The 16,266-nt window shown below is 35.7% G+C and overlaps 1 protein-coding gene across 1 annotated transcript in view; it reads left to right on the top strand.

Annotated features, from left to right (window-relative positions):
• The window catches only part of MAP3K2 (mitogen-activated protein kinase kinase kinase 2), an 82,490-nt gene extending 75,973 nt beyond the window's left edge, over nucleotides 1-6,517 (top strand). Inside the window, exon 17 of the mRNA XM_047722710.1 lies at nucleotides 604-6,517. Within this exon, the coding sequence (XP_047578666.1) occupies nucleotides 604-829 (226 nt within the window). The 3' untranslated portion in view covers nucleotides 830-6,517. The remainder of the gene's footprint in view (nucleotides 1-603) is intronic.
• Nucleotides 6,518-16,266: the final 9,749 nt, after the last annotated feature.

Genomic DNA, 16,266 nt, shown 5'->3' with positions numbered 1-16,266 from the left:
TGCCAGGAATACTTTTGTTTTAATTTTTTCTCTTTATGGCTTAATAATTAGCTAAGTAAATGGAGTTCTTGAGTCTGTCTTCCTTTCTTCGGGAAGGGTTTCCTCTAAAGCAGATTTCAGCATTAGAAAACCATCTTTGTTTTATATCCCTGAGGAACTTTAAGAGTTACTAATCTTTTCTGTTAGTATCATGTAATTCAGTTAATCTTTAATTAATAACTTTAAGTTAAAACATAAAATGGCTGTTTCCTACTTCCCACTCAGAACTGTGTTTAATAGATATTCATTTTAGGCACCTAATGGCTAAAAGAATTTCTAGTGTTTGTGTTCTTTGTAAGATAAACACAAAAAATTATGTTTAATGTCAATTTAGAAAATTATATAAGGCAAAAATTATAAAATGAATAATGTTCTTTGCCTAACCATTTGAGTTAGTCTCCCATTGATTTTATGTTTATAGTTTTATATAATTACAACCTTTTAATGAAACTTTAAACTTGAAGTTGTATTTAAATGTAAATGGATGTTAGTTGTGTTTCTCATGTTGTAGTTAAGTGACTTTCCTTCATGATGATACTATTTGTGTAATTTTTCCCCCCCTAGGAGTGTGGGCTGTACTGTGGTGGAAATGCTAACTGAAAAGCCTCCTTGGGCAGAATTTGAAGCTATGGCTGCCATCTTTAAAATTGCCACTCAGCCAACAAACCCAAAGCTGCCACCTCATGTCTCAGACTATACTCGAGATTTCCTCAAGCGGATCTTTATAGAAGCCAAACTGAGACCTTCAGCTGATGAACTGTTAAGGCACATGTTCGTGCATTATCACTAGCAGCCAGTAACCTCTCCTGTGCCTCTACCCAGCTCCCATCAATTCATTCACCTTCTCTCTGACTGCACTTTTCTTTTTTATAAAAAAGAGAGATGGGGAGAAAAAAGACAAGAGGGAAAGTATTTCTCTTGATTCTTGGTTTAAATTGTTTAATAATAATAGTAACCTAAATTTTTTATATTTAATCTTTTTTTTCCCTTACAAGAACTTGAAACTCCTTTTTTTTTAAAATTTTTTTATAATGTACTGATGTGGTTCAGAGAGATAAAGCACTTTAGTACATAGTTGCTCTTTTTAGTACAAACAAATCATTTAGAATACCTAAGGATTATAGAGTCTTTCCCCATGTCACTGACAGATTGGTGGTGATGGGGAGACGTGGAAAACAAGGAGAAGAAAATGATGTATGATTTGTAGTTTTTAGTGATTAGTATTTAAAATAGATCCTCATTTATGGGGTTGAGCCCTAAACTTGAGTTTAGGGTAGGTACTCAACTTAAAGAATATAGGTTCCTTCTTATATCTGTATTCTTTAGATCCTAACCTCTGTCTACCAGGCTTTTTGCTCAGTAGGAGTCTTGATAGAAAATATGAATCTCTAAGAGGTATGTTTATTTGTTAATCTTAACCAGTATAATAAGCAAATACACTATAATAGATCCATGTTACTGGAATCTGTATACCTTGAGGGATAGCTTTCAGCTTAAAAAAAAAAAAAAAAAAAAAAAAAGAAAGGTACTATTTTAGAGTAAAGCAGATATGAGAAGTCAGTGAGCAAATCCAAATTAAAAGGCAAAAAGAGATTGGTGTGAGTCAGTGTGTGGGCAGAAGAATCCACATTTAACAGTTAATAGAAATAATGAAAAGAAGAACTAAATATTAGTGTATTTTAAACTATGCTCTTTAGTGGAGGGAAAAAGGCCCAAGATTAAGGGAAAAGAGAAATAACCAAATCATGTATCTTCCATGTATTTCTAGCTCCAGATTCCTCATAGATAACATTCTTTGGGAACTAAGAATTTAACTTGGGGCATCCACATGTTAAAGCTAGTCTCATGAGATAAAAATCCTTGTTCTTGGGATCACAGAATACTAAAGCACCTCACAAAATAAGCTACTATGTAAAACAGTGGTTCTCAAATGTCGGGTGGGAATAATTTTGCCTTGCATTCGGCAATGCCTGGAGAGTTTTTCATGTCACAATCACAACTAGAAGGATCATAGTGGCACTGGGTAGTCTGAGGCCAGGGATGCTGCCAAAAAAACTACACTATACAAATACAGCATCCCTATCTGCTAACAAAGAATTATCCTGACCAAAATGTCAAAAAGTGCTGAAGTTGAGAACCTGATGTAAAGACCAGCCCCAGTTATAAACTGAAAATAGCCATTTACAGAGTAGGTTCCTTGCAAAAAGTATACTTCAGAGAGAAAGTGATGCAATGCAGAAAAAGGGTTTTACAAGAGCCGATACCACTACTTCACATCAAGGGTGAACAATCTCAACAAACATCAAATAGCAGTCCTTTCCTTTACCAGCTGTGTATTACACCCAGATCAGTAACTTCCATTGTAGAAACAAAATGAATTTAAACATGGAACCTATTAAACCCAGCCATCTGTATATATTCTTTCCTCAAAAGTCAGTTTGTAATTGTGGGAAAAGACAAGCATATCAAAACAAAGTATTAACTACTTTATAAGAATGTTTAAAACTGCCAGGTATTACTAGTATAACATATCCGCTAAGAGCAAGGACATCCAGTGGAAAGAAGCATCTGGGAAACTCCCACTATCTCTAATGGACTTGTGCTACTGAAAAATATGAGTAATAGCAGTAATTTAGCTACTTGCAGTTTGTTTCAGCATATTAAAGCAAGTGCTAAGTACTTTATTTTTAAAGGTTAGGAAATAGTAGTCTTTCTGGAGGCCCTAAATGTGAAGCCTTTCGTGGGACTCATAAGGGGCTCTAGTATTTTATTTTCTGCTAAAAGATACGCTCTTCTAGGGGCTGTTTTAAAATACTTTGTTTCTGAAGTTGGGTGGATCTTGGTTTCCTGGATCAAGGTCCTATCTGGCATTTTCTCTAGGAATATTTGAAATTCTTCTAGCTAGTCTGAGAAAAAGTCAAAGCACAAATACAGTTGTCAAGGCTTCTCCCATACGTTTATAATTAAAGGAAGCAGCTTGCAAGGAAGAATATGAATTAGTGGCCTCTTCCCCCTTGAAAATCAGCTGCCAAATCTTGTGCTATAAATGTAGTCCCCAAGGATGTGGATCTATTATAATTTCTTTAGCTTTTATGAGTGAAGGCATCTCTTCTGCTTGAGCAAGATCATGGTATCTGGACCAGTGGGCTTTTCCTTCATTCCTTCATATTGTGTGGTTTTGATTTTGATTTCCTTGTAGCTCATTTTTGGTTTGCCAGGGTAACTAGCAGTGCAGAATATGAGAGAAATGCTCTTTAGAGAGAAATCTTGGGGGGCTGTGAAACCCAAGGCAAAATCGTTTGCTTTTTTTCTTCTCTAAATGCTATGGAAGATAAAATCACCTGAAAAGAAACTACTACTTTAACACTGCTGCAGAAGACCTTTGTTTTATAAGAAAAATATGGAAAAGTATTGTTCTTTATGTAAAGACTTAAAAATAGACTAATAGTTTACAGAATTATTATATAAAATGTGATGTGAATTTATTTCAAACAAGTTATAAAGGTACCAAAAACGACAATAAAAGTTAATATATATAAAAACTACTGGAACAAAAAAGCTTGAGATGGGATGAAAAGACTAAAAGTAAATTTTAGAAAAAATTTTGAAAGGAAACCCATTAGGGGCAGTTAAATATGACACTCCAGTTTTTTTCTTTCTAATAATGGTATGGATCAACAAATGAAATTTGAACTTTTAAATATTACTCTAAATATATTTTGTTTTTTAAATGCACAACTGATTCTTCTATACTGTAATGTTTCTTTGCTGAGGCTGGAAAATGGCCAGACTGCTGACTTTGTGCCTTTAAAATGCATTCTGCTTTGATAGTGGCAGACTTTTTGGTGCTGGAGAAGATTCACTAGCAGTCTTATATGTGCTTTTCAGGAAATATCTTTCTCCTTAGGCCTTGAGAGATTCAAAATGGCATGAGTTAGGCTTGGACCAAATATAAGATCTTTTACATTGCAAACAAACTGTATTGAATAAAAGGGTTGAAAAAATAACATAATGACTAATGGAAATTTTGATGGTTGGTAATTCTTTAAAATGTACTTAAAAGTATACAGACTTTGAAGTTTTCAGTATGACTATCTTGAAAATTTTTCAGTTTTTCTCTTACAAAACATGTTTCTAACTTGAAAATGGTTAAAGATGATTGCCTTAGAAAATTCTCAAAGGCAGTCAACCTTACATAATTTATATAAGAGCTTGAAGTGTTAATGCACAGTCTGAAATGTAAAAGAAAAGTTAAAACTTATTTCCAAGTAAGTTGAATTGGCTTTCAGTTGAGAGAGCCTTTATCTTATTCCCAATAGAAAGTACAATAAAAAGGTGGATTTTTTTTTTTTTTTTTACAAGAGTTTTCTGCTACTAGAGCTCTTATATATATCAGGTCTGGTCTGTAGTACTTCTGAGATGGTGTTGTAAGATATGTGAAGTCACTAAGAAAAATAAAATCTGGTTAGTTTATAGGGACGACCAAGCTTGGGTGCAAAAGCCAAGATACTTGTCAGATGCAGACTCTTTGAACCACAGCAGAGCTCTGTGCCAGTGGTTTTGAGGTCTAGAGACCAGTAACTTGATACAGAATACCTGGTGTCAGTTGAGTATAGAAATCTATCAATTTCTTTTAAAGAGAGTGAATCTTTTTTACTTGCTTATTCAATAATTGTGGCTTATTATGTCAGGTACTGGATTAACTTTCTTTTTTAAGTAGGTCACGGTCTAGGAGGAAATTAGGCAAACAAATACACTTATTTTATGGTATACCCTAACTCTGAAAGTTCAGCAGTGATGTTTTTAAACATCACTGGATTTTATGAAATGAGAGGAAAGCAATTTGGGGCAATCATTGGCTGTTGTAAACTAAAATGCCATTAACAGGGAAAAAGTATCCCCAAATTGGAGGGACCACATAGGTCAGGTGGCCTCTGTCTCAGGACTCCCTCTTATATAAAAAAGTCCATCCCCTACTCAATTCTAGCGGTGAGGGGCATATATCCCAAAACATAGGTTTTTTCCTGTTTTTTCTTTTAAAGGGAAAACAGTTTTTAAAGTCTAAATTATTAAATGTCCAAAACATTTGATAGAAGTTGTATTCTGTCAACAGTGTTACATATGCTAGGGTCAGGACAGTTTCTTGAGCCCTTATTGTTATATTAAGTTTGGCCTTTTTACAAATGTAATGCTCATATTTATTTGAATTTTAAGATTAAGTGTTAATGAAAAGCAATTTAATTGTTCATTTTTGGTAGTGCCTTTTTCTCTGTATGCCTTAATTTTATTTTATATCTATAATAATTCAAGTTACCCACCACAGGAAGTTTTTTCCAAAATCAGTAGGCTTCAAGATGTTCATTTGGCCTTAGGACTGTGTGTTGGCCCATAAACCTTTCTTAATGCCTGCTTCCTCCTCCTACCCTTTTCTACCTCTTTTTATTTTACATATATATATTCTCCATATTTTACATATATATGTTCAAAGAGAAACATTAGCATTAGTCTGTGATAGACACACTGCAGTCTCCACTAGACGTGAATGCCTACAATAAGAATAGAAAGAGGTATTCTAATTCTAAGAGACGTAGAGAATTGTTTCCTAGTTTGGTGACTTGACTTTCAATCACATTGGCACTGTCCAAATTCTTTGTATATCATGGTTCAGTTATGATTTTCATAGCAGAGCTAGAATGGTTAATTTTGCCCTAAAGAGGTCATTTAAATGGTTTACGAATGTTAAGGCAATGAAACTTAGGGCAATGTGCAAGGAATCCAGGGATAGCAGTTCTGATCCTTACTTTTAACTAACATTTTGACTAAATCTCTAGCTTACTTTTCTGTGAAAAGAGAAAGTGAGAGAGTGTGTGTGTGTGTGTGTGTGTGCGCGCGCGCGCATGCGTGTGGGTGTGAGAGAGGGAGAGAGAGTGAGTTGGGGCAGGGGTGGGAAGGAAGGAAAAGTATGAGTGTTCAATTAGATTAGTCTCTGTTACTAGAAGAACAACTGAAATGTGTATGACCTACTGATGATGGATGAGTGTAATCGTCTTCAGATAGGAACGCCAGCACATTTTCCACAAGTAGCTAGTACAAATGATTGTTTAATAAAGGTATTTATTGTAAATTGCCAAGCTCTTGGTTGGTAAAAGTAGATTAAAATTGAATTTGTATGTGTGTATAATAGTGAGCTTATATATAATTCTGAAATAGAAAATAATTGATTTTGCGTAGTTCTTCATGAGCTCTTTGAAATAGAAATTCTTCCAGACATTATGAAAAGAAGCTTCCTTAGCTTACCAAGTGTTCAAAAGGAAATTGTCTTATACCTCTTTTTGGTTGGCTAGGGAAGGCGTGCTGTGAAGCCACTGTTCCTACTTCATAGTTGTCTTTAGCTTTGCTTTGACTTCTGCCACAGTCTGGACAGGATGCCATAATACGTATGAGAAGTATCAGGGCCAGCCATCTCTCCATACTCACCTTTCAGAGCTGTAGATGATGATGAGCTTTTAGGGGAGTCTAGAGAATCTTCTCGGTGATAGTGAGAGCAGACCTGGTTCAGTTTCAGAAAGTTGAGGGAGGAGTCATAGTTAAAGAGAATGAATTTTAGTATATGTGCTGCCGAAGCGAGCACAAGAGAATGAATTTTAATTTGTTGCCTGTATACAGCCTCATGTAATTCATCATATTTTTCATAATTATGCATTTTAATTGTAATATATTTTTGTTAATAACAGCAAAGGCATGGAGTCAGTGAGTACTTTTCTTCCCTATGCCTGATGACTCCTTGTTTGTATTTACAATCTGTATTATCAGAATCACTTTAAACCAAAGCTTTTATATTCCCTGCACACATAGCCAAAATGATTATCACTATTACTTCTGCCCACTTGTAAGCTAACAGTAAAAACATGTTAAAGCAGGTACTTGTAGAATTTGTATCTCAACCTATCCTTCAAGTAAAAAGACAGGTGCTCAGTATTTGCATTTAGACATACAGAACTTATTTCAGCTATTACAGAACTACATAAACATTACAAATTTGAGCTTGTACATGTGCCAATTTTACTGTCATTTGATCATAGATGCATATACATATACGTTGACATATGATGCCTCAGGTTGGTGGCATAGTTTCTTCCTAGTGTCTTAACATTTATGAACTTGTGTTTGACTTGAGAGGCATTTTAGGAAAGCTGTGAAGAAAAGTACGTTTTGGGCTGATGTCTGCTCTGTGCCATAGACATTTTGGAACATAAGGAAGAGCCTGCTCTCTAGTATACATGCAGAATTTGTCCCCAGATAAGGATTTCTGAGTCCCCTCATGCCAGTTGAGAACGGTAAAGTTTGTGACTATACTGAAAAGCACTTTTGTGTTCATTTATTTATATATTTTTATAATTAAAAAAACCCAACATGTAACTAGTGGTGATTTTAGCATAAGCATTACTTGGAGGGGAGAGATAAGTCACATTTTAAACTCTGTTAGCTACTTGGGCTCCAAAATGGATTTGACATATTCTTATTTTTCCAAAGACTTTTTTCCACCTGGAATAAGAAGAACGACTAGTGGAAACATTTGAGTTGGGAAGGTTTATGGGCAAAGGAAAGTAGGCCAAACCCTTGCAGTACACCCTGTTCAAGTGCAAGTACAGTGTCTATGGATAAGAATACTTCTTTAAAAACAAACGATTGTTTGTAATACAATCTTAATTAGTAAGTAAAAAGTTTACATTTTTTCTATTGCTATTGGTTTTAAAATTTGCTACCCTGCATTCTGAAATATTATAAGAGTTAATACCAAAAATACTTTTAATGTCTGACATCTCTTACATTTCACATGGTTCTTTTTATTCAAATATCATTGTAAATAAAAGGAAACTTGGATAAATTTGAAAATAAACTTTTAATTATTGCAAACTATGATTATCAATTTGTAAATTTACCCTTTGACCTAATATACATTTTTTAATGTAGCCATTAAATTGTCTATATTTAATCTATTAGTTTCTCTCTGTAAACATTTTTAATCTCAGTTGAATGCTGGGCAGTTTATAATTATGTACAAAGGTGTTTTTTTCATATCAAAGTTGACTTTTGCACATTTTTGGAAATGTTTAATTTGTACACTGATTTACTACTCTGACCAATAATCGTTGATGGGTGTATGAGTATCATGAATGCGTGCATTGAACTACTGTCTGTGTCTTTATGTTTTAACTTCTTTCAAGATGTAGCCATCAGTAACTGCACTGCTATTACTGACTTAAGTGGACCTTCTTGCTTTTACAAAGTATACTTATCTATGGTTCTATCTTTGTTGAAGAACTCAGGAGTTCAGCATCACTTTCTGATTTTATATGTATTCTAAAATCCATAACTAAGTTGAAAGTATGCTTGTAACTCTGGGTATCAGGGGATGTGTGTGTGGAGATGTCTTTGTCTGTAGGCACATGTATATAGCCCAATAATTTCTTATTTTCATTTCATTTCTACATTTTTATGAACTTGTTTTATAAGGGTACTGTTTAGTTAGAATAATTAAATATATATAAAAGCGTTCTGAGAGATTATTTACTATATGAATATATTTTCAGCTGGCTGATCAAAAATATTTTTTTAATTTTGTTTTTAACCATTTGAAATGTATTTGTATCTCCAGAATTGGATGCAAATTTACTTAGATATCAACTAAAATATTCTTGCAAGGAAGGGCATTGAATTCTCTTTTGAGAATTCTGTGAAATGCAAATTAAGAGGAAAAATGGGTTTTAAAGCAGTAGCAAAAACACACTGCCCATTAAAATGGCCTTTGAATTCTCAAAGCTATGAAAAAATGTGAGAAACTAAATTGTCTTGAAGAGATGTCAAGATTTTTTATATCTCCATTGCTGTTGGCCTGTCCTGATGTTTTTGAATATTTCCTATATCTGACCCTAAAGATTTCAACTTTTAGTTTTTCTCTTACTGGGCAAAGTCAGACCGCATTATAAAACAGTACATTGACATATTGTGATCCTCTGTAATTGACTATAAATTGGTTTAGGAATATTTGAACATACATTGTTGTGTCTTTAGACTGTACTGTGTATTTTAAGTAACTGGCAGAGAAAGAATTGGAAATTAAATTTCCAATCTGACAATGTTATTGTACTAAAGGAAAACCTTGTTTTTAATATGCGGTACCACGTAAAAATTATTTGTATTAGGAATAAAGTCCACTGTTGAAGTCGAATGTCACTAAGTGTATTATGTTACAAGGAGCCGGTATGATTAGAAAAACCTACCAGAAGCCAGATACAGTGTGGTATGTGCCACATTTCATGCACATTTTGACTTTGTGTTGTTCATTCAAAATTGTGCTTGTAAAAATGTATAAAATTTCTGAGTTTTACAATTTTTTGTACTTATTTTTTCTTGCTGGTAAATAGCTTTTTTTTTAAAAAAAAATCTAATGTGAAAGAAACCATGTTTATATTTTGTTAGTGATCAATGACTTTGTTTATATGGAAATTTGTATATTGTTGGCTCACATCTTTGTTTAGATTTATCGTGCATGAAGGCCTGCAATAATTAGCACAATGAAAATTGCTTTTTCTTACATGTTAGTTCATCTTTTTTGAAAGATTGTGGTGCAAAGGCTTACTCTGAGTAACCTTCTGGACTTTGGAATGAATATAAATGAATGGCACTTTGAGTGTTAATAAAGCTGATATTTATTTCCACTGTGATTGATTTGTTATAATCTGTTCTTGGACACACTGTGTTCTCCTGTTCCCTCCTTTGCCTGAGTTGATCACTTTCTAGGAGACCAAGCACAGACTGACCTGGGAAACATTGCAACCGAATCTTCCTAGGGTATGTCTGTAATAATCCTACCCAACATGCTCTGGCATATCTTTTAATGGACACTTAAGTTATCCAGATCAGAAATGAACAGTGATTAAAAACAGAAACAAAGCCTATTATAAGAGTATAAGCAATGGATGCTCCCATCGTATTATAGATCATTTAAATTAATACCTTCATATAGATGACATTTAGTGGTACAAGTAAAAAACCTCAGAATCTTGTATATCCTCTAAGAATTAATCCTGTGGAAATGATTGCAGATGTGCTAAGGCTTATCTATAAAAGCCCCAAATTGAGGCTCTGTATGTCCCAACAATAAATGTTATTATAACAAAGTATTACAAAGTGGGCAGCTTATAACAAATTTACTGTCTCTGCTCTGGAGGCTAGAAGTCTGGCATCAGGGTGTTAGTAGGACTAGGCTCCTTTTGAAACCTTAAGGGAATCCTACCTTGCCTCTTCTAGCTTCTGGTAGCCCCAAGTATTCCTTGGCTTATGGCAGCATCAGTTAGTATCTCTATGTGGTGGTGTCCCTCTGTGTGTGTTTCCCTTTTTTATAAGGACACCAGTCATAATGGATTTAGGGCCCACCCTAATGCCCTTATTTTAACTTGTAAAGACCCTACTTCCATCAAGGTCACATTCTGAGGTACTGGAGATTAGGACCTCAAAATACCTTTTTTGGGGGAAACCCATTACAGTCTCACCCTGTGGCCCCTGAAAATTTATATCCTTCCCACATGGAAAATACATCCAGCTAATCCCAACATCCCCCAAAGTCTTCCATCATTCTAGCATCACCTTTAAAGCCAGTATTTCATCTACACCTCACCAACTCATTTAAGTCATCCGTATCTGTTACAGGGAAGACCCAGGGTAAGTTTCATGCCTGCAGCAAGATTCCTTTCCCTCTGGGAACCTCTGAAACCAGACTAGTGATCTGCTTCCAGAACACAATGGTGAGATAGGCAGAGGATGAACATTTCCATTCCAGACGGGAGAGGTCAGAAGGAAAAAGAGGGCATGGGTCCCAAGCAAGTATGAAACATAGCAGGGCAAGTTCCACTAGATTTTAAGACTTGAGAATAATCTTCACGATCTCCGTGCTGTGTTCTGAGGAGCCTGCTGGCATGGTGACCTTGCCTCTCACAACCAAGGAGTGGTCCAAAGACTTAGTTAGCCACTTGTGTCCAGGGCTTGGCCCCTCTGGAGGGTCTCAGAGCTGCCCTCAAATCATTCTTCCCTCTTCTTGAAGGACAACATGTCCACAGCCAAATAGTTTTATCAGTTCTTTTCCTGCCTACAGAATCACAAAAGTCACAGCCTGCCTTTCATTCCATTTCTGTCCCCTTGCAAACCATCAGCATTTCTGCTGAGATAATTTACTGGGTCCATGGATCACAAGCCTAATATCTTCAGCAAATGGTTGTCCAGCCACAGCCTTTGTTGTTTTCTCCAGAACATACTTTCTCATTATTTGTGATACTGATAGGCTGAGACTTTTCCAAATCTTCAAATTCTAGTTCCTTTTTGCTTCTTTTTCCTCTCGCATTTTACTATTATCAGGTCACACCTTCAACCTTTGCTAAATATCCAACTTCATTGCTTTCAAGTTCTACCTTCTACCCAAAAGAACACAATGCAGCCAAGTTCTCTGCCACTTTATAACAAGGATTGCCTTTTCTAGTAGTTTCCAATTCATCTTCCTCATTTCCCTCTGAACCCCACCAGAATCCTATTGAATGTTTGTGTTTCTATCAACAGGCAATCTAGGCTTTTTCTTATCCTGCATCTCAAAATTCCCCCATCCTCTATCCATTACTCAATTCTAAAGCCACTCCCACATTTTTTAAAAGATTTTATTTTTATTTATTTGACACAGAGAGATCACAAGTAGGCAGAGAGGCAGGTAGAGAGAGAGAGAGAGGAGGAAGCAGGCTCCCTGCTGAGCAGAGAGCCCGACTTAGGACTCGATCCCAGGATCCTGAGATCATGACCTGAGCTGATGGCAGAGGCTCAACTCACTGAGCCACCCAGTCGGCCCCACTCCCACATTTTTATTTAAAAATATTTAAAATTGAAATGTAGCTGACAGAAAATAATATGCTTCATGTGTGCAACATAGTGATTCAACAATTCTATACATTATGAAATGTTTACCATGATAAGTGTAGTTACCATCTGTCAACATACAGAATTATTACAATGTTATTGACTGTATTCCCTATTGACTTTGCATTCTTGGGACTTACTTATTTTGTAGCTGGAAATTTGTACATCTTAATCCCCTTCACCTGTGTGCCCTCCCTCCACCCTCTGCTCTGCCAATCACTAGTTTTCTGTATTTGTGGGTTTGTTTCTGTTTTTGTTGGTTCATTTGTTTCATTTTTTAGATTCTGCATGTAAGTAAAATCATAAGGGGTTTGTCTTTTTCTGTCTGACTTATTTTATTTAGCATAACACCCTCTAGGTCCCATATTTAGGTATGGGCAGCACCCCACTTCCCTTTACCAAAATCAGTATTAGAGTTCTCCAGAGAGGCAAAACTTCTGTGTTGCAGAATTCCTTTTCCCTTGGGAAACCCGTCTTTGCTTTATTGAGCAAATAAACTAATATGTCCATACAATGGAACTCTTCACCATGTATTACTAAAAGAAAGCAAGTTACATGAGATGTATAGTATAATCCCACTTTTTGCTTAAAAATAGAAAAAATATCGGGAGGATATAATATGTCACTCAAGTGGTGGAGTTATGAGTGGTTATTATTTTTGCTTATATGTAATATTTAAACTTTTATGATAAATGTGGGTGTTTTTGCCTATAACACAATATCTCCCTGCCAGCTTTATTGAGATATAATTAACATATAACATTGTGTGAGCTTGAGATACACAATCTGTTGACCTGATACACATATATTGCAATATGATTACCACCATAGCATTATCCATTATATCATATGACTTCCATTTCTTTATTTTGGTGAAAACAGTAAGATCGACTCTTTTAGCAACTTTCAAGCCTATAATACAGTATTATCACCTATAATCAGTATCTTATAGATTAGCTCCCTAGAACTTATTTATTTTCTAACTGGAAATATTATTCCTTGGCCAGCAACTCCCTATTTCCTCCAACCCCCTCAGGCCCTGGTAACCACCACTACCCTATTTCTATGAGTCCAGGTATTTTTTAGATTTCATTTGTGATATAATATTTGTCTTTCTTCATCTGACTTCCCTTAGCACAATGTCCTCAGTCCATCCATTTTGTTGCAAATGTCAGGATTGTACTCTTTCTCATGGCTATTTCATTGTGTATATATATGCACCACATCTTCTTTATCTATTCATACATTGACAAACACTTAGGTTGTTTTCATATCTTGGCTATAGTGAATAATGCTGCAATAAACATGGGAATGCAGATATTTCTTTGAGATCCTGTTTTCATTTCCTTAGAATGATACCCAGAAGTGAGATAGCTGGATCATATGGTAGTTCTATTTTTAATTTTTTGAGGAACCTTCGTACTGTTTTCCACAGTGTCTCCAATTCATGTTCTCATCAACAGTGCACCAAGGTTCCCTTTTCTCCACATCCATGCCAAAATCTGGCATATCTTATACCCATTCTAACAGGTGTGGGGTGATAGCTCATCAGGGTTTTAATTTGCATTTCCTTGATGCTTAGTGATTTTGAGCATCTTTTTATGTGTTAGTTGACCATTTGTATGTCTTCTTTGGAAAAATATTCAGGTCTTCTGCCCATTTTTAAAATTGGATTGTTAATTTTTATGCTATAGAGTTGAGTTAATTCTATAAAATTTTTTAAATCTATTTTGGGATATTAACCATTTATCAGATATATAGTTTGAAATGTTTCCTCCCATTTCATAGATTGCCTTTTCATTTTGTGATTGTTTCTTTTGCTATACAGAAACTTTTTAGTTTATTGTAGTCCCATTTATTTATTTTTGCCTTTGTTGCATGTGCTTTTGGTATCACATCCGAAAATTGTTGCCAAGAGCAATGTCAAGGAGTTTTTCCACTATGTTTTCTTTTAGGAGTTGTATATGGTCTCAGATCTTACATTTAAGTCTTTAATCCACTTACAGTTGATTTTTGAGTAGTGTAAGGGGTCCAATTTCATTCTTCTGCATGTAATTATCCAGTTTCTCTAACACCATTTATTGAAGAGATTATACTCTCCCCATTGAGTATTCTTATCAAATATTAGTTCACAAAATATTTTCTTAATTATGAAAACATTATATTAGTCATTTTTCTTCATCACCTCCTTCACTAAAATTAAGCAGGTTTGGCAGTAAGAACTTTTAAAAAGGCCATATGTTTAACCCAGTATTTCTATTTCTCAGAACTTCACTTGGGAAAATAATCCAAGATACATTTAAAGATTTATACACAATGTTAGTCATCACAGAACTACTTCTATAATAGGACAAATTGTAACTATGCCAGTGCCCCCCAAATTTGGGTTTGGCTAAATAAATCATGATACTGTGATACCATGAAAAATTAAAGTCATTAAATACTCATTCTAACAAAGGGTGAAAAAAGCTTAAGTTAGGGGGATTATAAAATCATATGTCCAAGTAACATCTTCTTGGTGTAAAAACAGCTACTTACAGAAGAAAAAGCCTGGAAGAAAATAGACCAAAGTGTAAATACCTAAGGGTGGTATATGTATGATTTAAATAGCCTTCACAATGCTTTTCTGTTTTCCAAGACTTTTACATAGCATGTAGTATTTAATCAGATGGAAGATAGAAAAGTGGAAAATCAAGTTTTAAAGCTATGGTTCCTCCACTTCTTGCGTGAAATTCATTTAGAACAGGGACCAAAAAACCTTCAATTTACTGAAAACCATTTAGCTGAGAACTGATCTCTGCGTTGCAAATTCTGTGGCTGAGTTTCAGCTGCTCAGCTGATCAGCAGTGTTTAACACAGGGGATCACTTCCTCTACCTTGAAATGCCATCATATGAAAGTAGTACTTCTAAGTCTCCTTATTTCCCTAACTCTCTGACTGCTCCTTGACTGGTGTTGCCCCAATTCTCCACCTTCGAGCCTCCTCACTGTAAAACGTATCCCAAACTTATCTTTACGTACATTCATTCCCTAAGTACCCTCCAACAGTTCTATAGCATCAGTACCATACATAGGTTGCAATTCCCAAACTTACATTTCTAGGTCCCTGTAATTCAGGCTTACATCCAACTGCCTTCTTGACATTTTATTTAATTGTCTATTAGCACACTGCTATGTTTTCCCCAAACCCTGTATGTTTGAAGCCCTAACTGAAATTGTGAACTGTATTTGGAGACAGAACCTGTAAGGAAGTGATAAAATTTAAACGGAGTCATAAGGGTGGGACCCTAATCTGGAAGGGCTGGTGTCCTTAGGTGAAGAGGAAGAGACACAGTTCTTGCCCTTCTCTCAACCCCACAATGAGGACACAGCAAGAAAGCAAGAAGGTGATAATCTGTAAGCCGGGAAGAGAACAGGACTTGATCTTCAACTTCCAACCTCCAGAGCTGTAGGAAGATAAATTTCTGTTGGTTAAGTCACACAGTCTGTGGCATGTTATTATGGCACTCAAGTGGACTAAGATAGCCACTCACATTCAGTGTGTATAGAACCCACCCTTGAAACCTGTACCTTCTTTAAGGTACATCATTTTTACAGTTGCAGAAGCCAAAAATCTTGGGAGTTATTCCTCTCTGTCTTTCCATAACCGCTCAGTCAGCAACTCCCACTCTACCTTCAAAATACATTCAGACTGGAACCACTGTTCATCACCTTTACCCCACCACGCTGATAAAGCCAGCATTTCTCAACTGGAGTGCTGCAATGGCTGCCCTTGACCTTGTAAAGGCTATCTTTAACACAGCAGCTAGTGTAGAGTGACTTTTTAATATTGAATCAGATTGTTATTTCTCTGCTCAAATATCTCCAGCAGTTTTCTATTTCATAATAAAATTCAAAGTTTTTGCAATAGCTTACAAGGCTCTACATCAGTGGTTCTCAAACCTGACCATCAGCATCTTGCGGAGGACAAGACTGTTGTGTCCCTAGAGTTTTTTTTTTTTTTTTTTTTTTTTAAGATTTTATTTATCTGACAGAGAGAGATCACAAGTGGGCAGACAGGCAAGCAGAGAGAGAGAGAGGAGGAAGCAGGCTCCCTGCAGAGCAGAGAGCCCGATGTGGGACTCGATCCCAGGACCCTGAGATCATGACCTGAGCTGAAGGCAGAGGCTTAACCACTGAGCCACCCAGGTGCCCCCTTAGAGTTTTGATTCAGTAGGTCTGCGGTGGGGCCTGATACTTGCATTTGTGCCTCTCTAATCAGTTTGAA

Source organism: Lutra lutra, chromosome 3 (genome assembly GCF_902655055.1).
Source record: "Lutra lutra chromosome 3, mLutLut1.2, whole genome shotgun sequence".
Lineage (NCBI taxonomy): Eukaryota > Metazoa > Chordata > Mammalia > Carnivora > Mustelidae > Lutra > Lutra lutra.
This window is presented reverse-complemented; position numbering and strand designations above follow the sequence as displayed.